The sequence below is a fragment of the Muntiacus reevesi genome, chromosome 12, assembly GCF_963930625.1.
Source record: "Muntiacus reevesi chromosome 12, mMunRee1.1, whole genome shotgun sequence".
Taxonomy (NCBI): domain Eukaryota; kingdom Metazoa; phylum Chordata; class Mammalia; order Artiodactyla; family Cervidae; genus Muntiacus; species Muntiacus reevesi.
Window position 1 is genome coordinate 6,204,429 of NC_089260.1, and position 13,038 is coordinate 6,217,466.

General features: G+C 35.1%; 1 protein-coding gene across 1 annotated transcript in view; it reads left to right on the forward strand.

Moving 5' to 3' along the window:
- CNBD1 (cyclic nucleotide binding domain containing 1) overlaps window positions 1–13,038 on the forward strand; it is a 351,846-nt gene that overhangs the window by 287,685 nt on the left and 51,123 nt on the right. The window contains exon 7 of the mRNA XM_065903452.1: window positions 11,893–12,030. Within this exon, the coding sequence (XP_065759524.1) occupies window positions 11,893–12,030 (138 nt within the window). The remainder of the gene's footprint in view (window positions 1–11,892; window positions 12,031–13,038) is intronic.

Here is a 13,038-nt window from a genome sequence, read left to right on the forward strand (position 1 = left end):
CAGGTTATAGTCTGGGCTCTTCAGAAGAGCTTGCATTGTGAGAGGTGTAACAAACGTCAAGAACACATTTCCTATGAGTTCTACAGGTACTGCTTTTCTTTGCTGATCCACTTCCTTCCTGCAATCTTAAATGTATCTTTTATGTGAACTAGAAAATGTGTAGCTTGTTAAAACACTTTGAAAAGAAATTTAACTCAAAAAGATAAAGACATACACACATGCAACATATAAGATGCAAAGTGCAATCAATATCAAGTTCTCACATACTCATTAGCATATGATGTGAATGGATAGATGAATAGTTCAGACATTGCATATTCTCTATTATAGCTGTTATTGTTCAGTTGCTAAGTCACATTCAACTCTTTGTAACCCCATGAACTGCAGCACTCCAAACTTCCCTTTTCTTCATTGTCTTCCAGAGTTTGCTCAGATTCATGTCCATTGAGTCAGTGATGCCGTTCAACCATCTCATCCTCTGGTGCCCACTTTTCCACCCACCCTTAATCTTTCCCAGCATCAGGATCTTTTGCAATGAATTGACTCTTTACCTTAGGTTATGGATATTATCAGTTAAATATAAGTGTCATTGTATTTTGAAGAAAATAGATGAGGGGAGAATCTCACTATAAAGCAAAAATTGTAATACATAACAAAATTTAAACTTTGTGACTTAACAATATAAAAAATTGATAACTCAATACATGTGTTTATCAGCAGATTAAATACAACAGGAGAAAATTACTGAATTAAAAAAATAGATTAGTAGAAAATATTACTGATTACTGAAAAGAGCATAAGATGGATAGTCTGTTTAGTAGTTCAGTCTTTGTGACCCCATGGACTGCAGCATGCCAGGCCTCCCTGTCCATCACCAACTCCTGGAACTTACTCAAACTCATGTCCATCGATTCAGTGATGCCATCTAGACATCTCATCCTCTCTCATTCCCTTCTCCTCCCATCTTCAATCATTCCTAGCATCAGGGTATTTTCAAATGAGTCAGTTCTTCACATCTGGTGGCCCAAGTATTGGAGTTTCAGCTTCAGCATCAGTCCTTCCAATGAATATTCAGGACTGATTTCTTTAGAATTGACTGCTTGGATCTCCTTGCCATCCAAGGGATTCTCAAGAGTCATCTCCCACACCACAGTCTAAAAGCATCAATTCTTTGGCGCTCAGCTTTCTTTATGGTCCAACTCTCATATCCATACATGACTACTGGAAAAACCATAGCTTTGACTAGATGGACCTTTGTTGGCTATCTAATGTTTCTGCTTTTAATAAGCTGTCTAGTTTGGTCATAGCTTTTTCTCCAAGGAACAAGCATCTTTTAATTTCATGGCTGCAGTCACCATCTGCAGTGATTTTGGAGCCCAAGAAAAGAAATTCTGTCACTGCTTCCACTGTTTCCCCATCTATTTGCCATGAAGTGATGAGACCAAATGCCATGATCTTAGTTTTCTGAATGTTGAGCTTTAAGCCAACTTTTTCACTTTCCTCTTTCACTTTCATCAAGAGACTCTTTAGTTCTTCACTTTCTGCCATAAGGGTGGCATCATCTGCATATCTGAGGTTATTGACATTTCTCCTGGCAATCTTGATTCCAGCTTGTGCTTCATCCAGCCTGGCGTTTCTCATGATGTACTCTGCACATAAGTTAAATAAGCAGGGTGACAATATACAGCCTTCATGTACTTTTTTCCCTATTTGGAACGAGTCTGTTGTTCCATGTCCAGCTCTGACTGTTGATTTTTGACCTGCATACAGGTTTCTCAGAAGGCAGGTCAGGTGATGGAGGTGATGACAAATTCTGACAAGTTAGTAATAAAGTTTAAGAAAAAAGAAGAATAAGAATGGGACAGAAGCAATATTTGGCACTGCCTGAAGTAGTACAAGCGGAAAACATGCTCCCGACTGTGAAAAGGCATCAAGCAACAGATTCAAGTTGGATATGAGTTACAAGCTAGGTAATGACATCTAGACATACTAGAAACTAATAAAACCAGTCAGAGGTAATCTTAATGTTGAAGCTGATAGAATGGACACAACATGTTCAAAGGCAAATGTTAATACTCTCTCAATAGATCATTGTCACAAAACACGGAATGACAATTATTTAAGTAGTGAGATAAAAGCAGTTGACAATCCATACATCAATAGCCAGAAAAAAATATCTTTAAAGGCAAAATAAATGTGTGTTCACGCAAATAGTAAAGAGAGATCTCATTGCTAGAAGAACTTTCAAGAAAGGAATCCCAAGGCAAAGAAGTTCTGGTAGAAAAAATATATATATAGTTCCAAATAAACTGCAAGAATTTAGTAAGGATTGAAGAGCAAAGGAAATTTGTGAATATGTGGTCAATCTAAATATTCTTTGACAGTATAAAACAGTTTTACCTGGGGAGGTGTACATGTATATAGAAGTATAACAAAAGTTGTAAAACAAAACAAAACAAAAAAAGATACAGTAAATGGATTTAAAGATGTTTTGCATCTTTGCTTTTCTGAAAAGTAAAAAAAAAAAAAATACTAATTTAGAGTATACTCTAGCAATACAAGAATATATCTTATTATTACTAGAGCAACCACCAAAAGAATAATAATATACTACGCTAAATAAAGGTATAGCAAAATAACAGAAATAAAGCAATGAAGGAGAGAAAATGACACAGAAATAGAAAAATAAAAAACAAAAACAAGCATTAACGTGTCAGATTTAAGCCTACATGTATCAATAATTACATTATATATAAACTGGTGAAATACTTCAATTAATAAACAAAGGTTGTCAGATTAGATAAAATAACACCCTATATGCCAACACATCTTATTACAAATATATAGGAATTTACAAAGAAAGGTAATAGAATATAATAAATCAGATCCCACTAAAAAGAAGTCTGGGATAGCTATTCTGATAGTAGGCAAAGTATGCTCTATTGCAAGAGCACCATTAAAGATAAAGAAATATTTCATGAAAGTGAAATTATATGCCGTAAAGTTATAACCTCAAAATATATAAAGTGAAAACTGATGGAGCACAAAGAAGAAATAAATTCACAACTACAGTGGGGGATTTTAATGGAATCTGATAAAGTTCTAGACCTAAAAAAAAGATATCAATAAAGATATAGAAATTCTGAACAACACGAACTTGATCTGCTAGATTTGTATTCAACATTGCAAACAGTTACAGAGTACACACTCCTTTTAAGGGCACATGAAACATTTTTAAAAACTGACTTGATGCTGTCATGAGGCTCTACAAATTTCAAATGATTGATTCAAGTGATTCAAATTTGAAATCTTCAGTAACCACAGTGGAATTAAGCAAGGAAAGCATCAGATAAGCTTGATATACCAAGTTCAAGATTAACCTATAGAGTAATTCTTTTTTTTTTTACAACAGGACTTTTAAAAATAAAAAATATTTGACTAGAATATTACTGATCTTAAAGTGGCCGTATGTGATGATTATGTAACTCAGGCTCACTTGCTGTTGAAAATCTCCCTATACTGGAGGGAAGGAAACAAATTTCTTTATCCTCACAATCTAAAGTTAGTCATATAATATTATCATTGATTTTTTAGAGTGCCCATACTTATAAGAGCAGTGCATGTTACATAACAAAACAATAGAATGCATACTTTATTAGAAATTCGAGGAGTGACTGTGATGAACCAGGTGATTTTGTGAAAGAGATAAGATTTAAACTGGGCCTGGAAGCTGGGTAAAATCCAGACAAGCATCCGGTGGGCTAGTTATTTCAGGCAAATGTTTCTTTTGAACAGTAGAAGAGGTGGAAATACCCTCAGGGTGTTTGAAAAGAACCACTCTGTTTTAGAGGAAATAAAAAGAACTTCTCTTGTTCATCATGATACCTAGACTCTTCTTGGTAAAACATGTGAGGGAAATAAAAGGACATCTTTTATAGCCAACTTTTAAAGAGGGATTTATTGACTATATCTAAAAGTCAAGTTGATTTGTAGGTTTCACTTGTTGCTGTTCGATGGCTAAGTTGTGTCTGCCTCTCTGCGATCCCATGGACTGCAGCACACTGGGGTTCCCTGTCCTTCAGAATCCCCCGCAGCTTGCTCAAACTCATCTCCATTGTGCCGATGATGCCGTCCACCCATCTCATCCTCTGTCACCCCTTCTCCTCCCTCCCTCAGCCTCTCCCAGCATCAGGGTCTTTTCAGTGAGTTGGCTCTTCACACCAGGTGGCCAAGGTATTGGAGCTTCCGCTTCAGTATCAGTCCTTCCAATGGACAGTCAAGGTTGATTTCCTTTAGGATGGACTGATTTGATCTTGCTGTCCAAGAGACTCTCACAGGTATTCTCCAGCACCACATTTTGCAAGCATCTTTGGTATGCAGCTTTGTTAATGGTCCAGCTCTCACATCCATATATGACTACTGGTAAAACCATGTCTTTGACCGTATGGACTTTTGTTGGCAAAGTAATGTCTCTGCTTTTTAATATCCTGCCTAGGTTTGTCATAGCTTTTCTTCCAAGGAGAAAACATCTTTTAATTTCATGGCTGCAGTTTTCAGTTAGAGATTGCATAGTTATTAATATAATCTTAAATGATCAATTATTTTTCTATAATAAGAAACATCTTCTTTGACTCAGCATACAAGTTTGGAGCAAATGTATTTGGAGAATTCTTTTAAGTCACAGCCTGTGGGATGACATAGGTCCCAAGCAGATTATGCTTTTAAAGTTTGTTCCTTCTAGATGTCACAGTACGATCTCAATAAGGCCAAAATCCTCCCTCCAAAAGGTTATGAAAGGCAACATCTTTCTATCCCTTTTATTTACAACATTGTTTAGTTAAGAAGGTATCTTCTATATAAGCCTTTTAAATCATAGGGAAAAAGTAATCTTTTTCTATCTATAGCAATACTTTTCAACCTTTTGGAGAGAGAGAGAGACAACCTTGCATATCTAATGAAAGCTGCAGAAACTCAAGAAAAATGGAAATTACAAACAACCACATATTGTGGTGAAAAATATTAGAAGTTTAAGAGTTTTAAAATTCATCCTTAGAGGTCAGTCTCGAATCCCTCCTCTATCGAGACTTTGTATTTTCTCTGTCTCTTCAGTCCCTTAAAACAAAGAAAATATGTTTCATAGTGTTAAGAACAAGACTTTTCCTTGGTTTAAAAATAGCAACTGTAATTTTAGTTATTGATCTTGTTTAATGTGCCTGGAAGCTAGAATACATGGAAAAATAATACAAGAACAAATATTGTACCTATGAAAGTCTTTTGTTTTTTCAGAAAAGTTTATTCTTGAAAAATGCAGTTTAAAACAAATCTCAACATGGCTTTTTTATTTTAAAAAAATTGTAATGGATGTGTGTGCGTGTGTGCTCAGCTGCTCAGCCATGTCTGACTCTTTGCAACACTATGGACTCTATGCAACACTATGACTCTTTGCAACACTGACTCTTTGCAACACTATGGACTGCTCAGCCATGTCTGACTCTTTGCAACACCAGACTCTTCTGTCCATGGGATTCTCCAGGCAGGAATACTAGAGTGGGTTGTCATTTCCTCCTCCAGGGACTCTTCCTGATCCAGAGATTGAACCCACATCTCCTGCATCTTCAGCATTGGCAGGTGGATTCTTTACCACTGAGCCACTTGGGAAGCCCTGTAAAGGATGTACCAATTCCTGATGTTCAGAGGCAAGTTATTTGGGTTATGCATTTTTGGAGAAGTTAATTCTTAAATCATGGGAATACATTGCTTCACAATAAAGTTTATGTTATCTATCAATTTATTTTTCAGTAAAATGACATGAGATTTTGGAAGTGAGAGAAAAATTTCCTTTTGTGTACCTCTACTAACTATCCCCCTAAACAAGATTATATACAAAATCTTAAAAATATTTTCCAAAAAATTGAGAAAGACTGAGTTGTAAATCATTAAAATAACTTCATAATATTATCTAATATAAATTATATTTATTGAAAAAAATTAGAAAATGCAGAAAACGGCTTCCATTCTGGCTCAGATGGTAAAACATCCACCTGCAACGCAGGAGACCTGGGTTTGATCGCTAAGCTGGGAAGAACCCTTGGAGGGGTCTTGGCAACTCACTCCTGTGTTCTTGCCTAGAGAATCCCCATGGACAGAGGAGCCTGGAAGGCTACAGTCCATGGGGTCGCAAAGAGTCGGACACAACTGAGCAACTAAACACACACACAATAATAAAGTGAATTCTCTGCAATTTCATCATGGAGAGGTAACAGCTATAAATATTTGATGTATATAATTTAACATATTTTGTATATCAACATAAAGCTATTAAGAGATAATACAAGCATGCAAAATATGAGAATCTTAAAATTGAAATATAGTTGATTTATAATATTGTGTTAGTTTCAGGTGTATAGCAAAGTGATTCAACTGTACATTTAGGTTTTTTTCCATTATAGATTACTACAAGATATGAAATGCAGTTCCCTGTGCTATACAGTAAATCCTTGCTGTTTATCTGTCTTTATATGGTTCTGTGCATCTGTTAATCCATATTCCCAACTTATCTCTATCTGTACCTCCTCTTCCCTTTTGGTAACCTTAAGTGTGATTTATATGTTTGCTAGTCTTTGTAAATAAGTTCATTTATATTACTTTTTTTATGTGCCACATATTTATCTGATTTGCTTCACTTAGTAGGATAAGCTTTAGGTCCTTCCATGTTGGAGCAAATGGCATTTTCAAATTTTTTAAGGCTGAGTAATATTTCACTGTATATATACACCATATCTTCCTTATCCATCAATCCTAAGAGTTGATGGAGACTTAAGTTGCTTTCATGTCTTGGCTATAGTGAATAGTTCTGTTATAAATTTTGGGTTACATGTATCTTTTCAAATTAAAACTTTTTTGCCTTTTCTGGGTATATGCCCAAGTGTGGGGTTTCTGGATCATAAAACAATTCTACTTTTTTAGTTTTTTGAGGAAATCTCCATTCTCTTCTCTATAGGGGCTATACAGTCCCAATTTATATTCTCATCAGCAGTGTAGGAGGGTTCCCTTTTCTCCACACTCTCTCCAGCATTTATTATTTATAGACTTTGAATAATGGCCAGTCTGACTGTTGCTGTTGTTAAGTTGTATAGCTCTTTGTATATTCTGGAAATTAAGTCTTTATTGATCACATACATTGCAAATATCTTCTCCCATTGTGTAGGTTGCTTTCTCTTTTTGTTTATAGCTTCCTTAGTTGTACAAAAGCTTATAAGTTTGATTAGGTCCCATTTATTTATTTTTTATTTTATTTCTGTTGTCTTAGAAGACAGAGAATGTTGTTTTGAACTTGCATTTTAGATGTATTTTAAAAATGTATAAAATTAAACACATGCTTCCTATTATTGTTGAAAAAAATAGAAGGAAGTTTGAAAAGAAATATAACAAATCTTCTGTCATTTTCACTTCACCTCTGCTCTGAATAGCCTTGTAATTACACCTGTACAGCTTTTCTTGAACTGACACAAGCGTAAGCACATGTGTACACTTATAGAGTACTGCTTCTGTCATCTTTCCCTTAAATTTTTTTTAAAATATTTAAATAATAGATTCTCATTTGTTATTTTTTTCATCATAAGAAATGTTAAAATGTATAGGTGTAATTGATTTTTAACAGTTTGTTAGAACTTAGGGTGAGTGTGTTTATATAATTTATTCACACACATATGTGTGTATACATAGACACATAGACACACAAGCTACAAATAACACACACCCACATATCGATCTAAGCTGGTGACCATTACAGGGATACTGCAGTCAGGGGTTTCTATAAAGCGCTGCAATAACTTCTTTAAATATATCTCTAAGAAAGTAGTGTATTCAATTTAGATTCTTAGGAAAGGAGTTCCTGGATAAAGTATTTCATACATTCTTTAATTATTTTAGTAAATATTGCCAGATAATTTTACATTTTTAAAGTTTTTTTTTTACATTTTTTTCAAGTTATGTATTAAAGTATCTCCCCCGTCTCATAGGTTAGAGTAATTTAATATTTTCAATCTGATTGATGACTAAATATAAAACTGTTTTCTATTGAGGCTGAACATATTTCTTTCCTTTGTGGTTCATTTGACTATTCTCTTCTGGAAATTTCTAAAAATATTTTTCTCCTTTTATTTGTAGTCATCTGCTTTTGTTGTTTTTATTTTTAGGTCAAATTATTAGTGTTATTAGACATTTTAGGTACATAAAATTTTATCACTTCATTTTATTTCATTTCATTTATTTATCTATTCCATTTACAAAGTTCTAGTTCCTATAATTAAATTTGTAATTTGAACTTAAAAAAGCTACATAAATCTTTTTTCCTTCAGAGCATAGACATTTTTTAAAGTATTTTAGTTCTATCTTCCTGCACCTCTCCTTGGCATTTCTGCTGTACATTATTTTAAGTTTATCTTGTTTTAAATGTATTCCACATTAGTTATTTAAAAATTTTTATATATGAAAAAATGAAATTTACATTTACCAATTTTTGTTAACTTTTTGCATTCCTTCTCTTTGGAATGAATGTTTTCCTAGCTAAAATTCAATTTTTAGCAATTTGTTTCACATGCTGTCTGAAATTATAATCTTTTTTTAACTCATTCTGCATTGCTATTTTAAGTAAATACACAATTCTAGTTCTTTGAAAGTTCTTTTTCTTGAACTTTGAAGATGGCCAAAGTTATAGAACCGAATGGAAATGTTATAAGCATCAATCATTTAAATTAATTCAATTAAAATAAGTGAGTGTATAAAGAGTGTTGGAAGTTGAATACTTGCCTGACATTGAGTGTCTGATATTAAAAAATGAATCAAGAAAGAAAACCTTAAGAGCGTTATTCAAGGTCATGGGTGATTTATGCTTTCATAATAATTTATTGGGTAACTCAGACTGAGTCTTATTAAGAAACAGTTAGAATATCAGGAAAAATATGTATAAATCATTTGCTTGAAATTATTGATAGTTAATAAGATTAGGTGGCAAGAAGACACAGAAGAACTACACAAGAATGGTCATAATGACCAAGATAACCATGACAATGTGGTTCGTCACCTAGAATTGGACATCCTGGAGTGTGAAGTCAAGTGGTCCTTAGCAAGCATTACTACAAACAAAGCTAGTGGAGGTGACAGAATTCTAGCTGAGCTATTTAAAATCCTATAAGATAATGCTGCCAAAGTAATGCACTAAATATGTCAGCAAATTTGGAAAACAGCATTGGCCACAGGGCTGGAACACATCAGTTTTCATTCCAGTCTCAAAGAAGGGCAATGCAAAAGAATATTCAAATTACTGTACTATTGCACTCATTGCATATGCTAGCAAGGTAATTCTCAAAATCCTTCTAGCTAGGCTTCAGAGGTACGTGAACCAAGAACTTCCAGATGTACAAGCTGGATTCAGAAAATGCAGAGGAAACAGAGACCAAATTGCTAACATCCATTGGATCAAAGAGAAAGCAAGGGAATCCCAGAAAAACATCTGCTTCATTGACTACACAAAAGCCTTTGACTGTGTGGATCACAACAAACCATGGCATAGTCTGAAACAGATGGGAATACCAGACCACCTTACCTGTCTCCTGAGATACCTGTGTGCAGATCAAGAAGCAAAAGTTAGAACCGGCCAAGGAACAATGGACTGGTTCAAAATTGGGAAAGGAGTACATCCGTGCTGTATATTGTCACCCAGATTATGGAAATTCTATGCAGAGTATATCACACGTAATGCTGAGCTGGATGAATCACAAGCTAGGATCAAGATTACCGGGAGAAATATTTGGGTTTTTTTTGAAAATTAAAGGCCAGTTTTATTAAAAGATAAAAAGCATCCTAAGAAAAACCAGTGATATATAAATCATGTAACACATGGTGAATGAGCTACTTTTATCCCAAGAATGAATGTCCATTGTGTCATTTAACCACATTAAAAGGTTAATGAAGAGGATCATCTCAGAAGCAGAAAATTCAATATTCATTAATGATAAAATAAAAATTAGCACTTAAACATGATAAAAGCTCACATTCATTTATAATAAAACAAAATTAACAGTAATTCATGACAAAACACAAATATTATATATAACATTACTATAATATGATTTTCTCAGATATGCAGATGATACCTCTCTAATGGCAGAAAGTAAGAGAAACTAAAGAACCTTTGATGAGAGTGAAAGAAGAGAGTGAAAAAGTTAGTTTGAAACTCAACATTAAAAACACTAAGATCAAGACATCTGGTCGCACCTTTTCATGGCAGATAGAAGGATAAAACATGGAAAGAGTGACAGATTTTATTTTCTTGGACTCCAAAATCACTGTGAATGTTGACTCCAGACATGAAAATAAAAGATGCTGCTCTTTGTAACGAAAACTATGACAAACCTAGACAGTGTATTAAAAAGCAGAGACATCAACTTGCTGACAATGGTCCAAATAATCAAAACTATGGTTTTTCAGTAGTCATATAGATATGTGAGAGTTGGACCATAAAGAAAGTCAAACGCCAAAAGATGCTTTTGACTTGTGGTGTTGTAGAAGACTCAAGAGTTCCTTGGACTGCAAGGAGATCAAATTAGTCAATCCTACAAGAAATCAACCCTGAACATTCATTGGAGGGACTGATGTTGACGCTGAAGTTCCAGTACTTTGGTCACGTGATGCAAGGAGCTGATCACTGGAAAAGACCTTGGTCCTGGGATAGACTGAAGGCAAATGGTGAAGGGTGTAGCAGAGGACAAGATGTTTAGATAGCATCACTGACTCAATGGACGTGAGTTAGAGCAAACTCCAGGGGATAGTGGAGGACAGAGAATCCTGATCTACTACAGTCAATGGGGTTGCAGAGAGTCAGGACTGAGCAACAACAAACCAACAGCTTGCTTCTCCCATTTAACATGTCATACAACCCTTTAAGTCTCAAGCTTTACATAAAAACATTCAATTCTGGTTTTTCACCTTGTATGGTCCTGAGTTTCTTATTCTAATATGCGTGACAATTCCTAGACCTCAGACCCAGAGACCTTCATCTAAGTTTGATATTACTCTGGACCACTTTGATTCCAGCAATTACTTTAAATTCCTTCTTTATTTTCAAACGGGTGGATTCAATTTCAGCTATTCATTCAACTAAGGAAAACATTTGACCTTTCTATGGGTTTGACGTGGAAGAGTAGAAGTTCTCCCATGTCACTGATAGCCAGGCATGTTGACCCGATGTCTTCTCTGAGAAGCTACCCCTGTTATTCTAGATGCCTTTTGGTATTTCATGGGCAAGCATGAATACAAATCTTCTATGTAGCTGTACACATTCGCACTACATCCTAAAAACTTATAGTATGTATTCTAGTGGTAATATTTTTGGTATGCTTAATATCTATTTGTAGCATAGTAAGTTAGGAGACCCTACATGAATATATATATACACCAGTGATTTATACCTGCCTAACACTATATTCATTTTCATTATTACTACCAACATGAGTATTATAAAATAAATAGAAGACCCACAGATAAAGGTGCACTATTTTCTCATCCCTTCAACGTATATTTGTTGGATGGCTCTTATGCACAAAGCACTATTTCAGGCATTTTAAATGAATCAGTGCATAACACAGAAGATCTATTCTTACGATTTATTTTCTTCATGCTAGTGAAAAAAAATGAAGTTTTCTTGTTTGGGCAAGTAATATTGGCCAGAAGAAAGTCCGGCCATGCCGGACTTCAGATCCTCTTCTTTCACACACCTGGAGCTTGGGCTATGATACTGCCTTTTGCAGACTCTCCTAGACTGATCCTATCATTGATATTTTTATGCTGATGAATAATGATGAAGTTTAAGTGATCTTGGTGTTTTTACAGCTTGGACAATGGAGTACCTTTGGAACCTTGGAAGTTGCAGCTCATGTTGAATCAGAAAAAAGGGGGTACTCAGTGGTGACAGAAGAAGACTGTGAAATTCTTAAAATTTCAGCAAATAATTATGCAAAGTTAAAAACGGTATGTTTTTGTTGCTGTTGATGGTGGTGGTGTTCAGTCATTAAGTCGCGTTTGACTCTATGACTGCATGGACTGAAGCACCCTGGGCTTCCCTGTCCTTCACCACCTCCCAGAGTTCGTGCAAACTCGTGTCAACTGAGTCGGTGATGACATGCAACCCACCTTGTCCTCTGTCGCCCCTTCTCCTCCTGCCTTCACTCTTTCCCAGCATCAGGGGCTTTTCCAGTGAGCTGACTCTTCACATCAGGTGGCCAAAGTATTGAAGCTTCAGCTTGAGAATCAATCCTTCCAATGAATATTCAGGGTTAATTTCTTTTAGGAAGGACTGGTTTGATCTCCTTGACTCTCAAGAGTCTTTCCTAGCACCACAGTTCAAAAGCATCAATTCTCTGGTGCTCAATTTTCTTTGTGATCCAACTCTCACATCCATGCATGACTACTGGAAAAATCGTTGCTTTGATTATAAGGCCCTTTGTTGGCAAGTCGATGTCTCTGCTTTTTAATACGCCCCCGAGGTTTGCCATAGGTTTTCTTCCAAGGAGCAACCATCTTTTAATTTCATGGCTGCAGTCACCAGTGTGACCATATCTAATCTATATGTTAACACATTATGAGTGTTTTGACTCTCTAGATAGAAGTTATCCATATCTCTTTTAATATTTTAATTTGTTTTGAATTGGAGACCTTAAAAAGAAGACTTGATATACATCACTTAAGCCTTTGATGAATAGTTGAAGTGGAAGGGAAGGTCTCTATGGATATAATTTATTATACATGTGCATTTGGTGCATTTGGTTCTCCATAAATTTAAGATTCATTCATTCACTGTTTTTTTATTCATTCATTCAATGACTGTTTTGGGCAACAATGGCATGTCACCAGCTAGGGATACCAGAAAAATCAGACAGAGATCTCTAAATCTGTATAATCTGCCTCAGGAACAAGAAAAAGAAAAAAACAAAACTAGGGATTATTGAGTTTCCCTGGTGGCTCAGATGGTAAAATCGT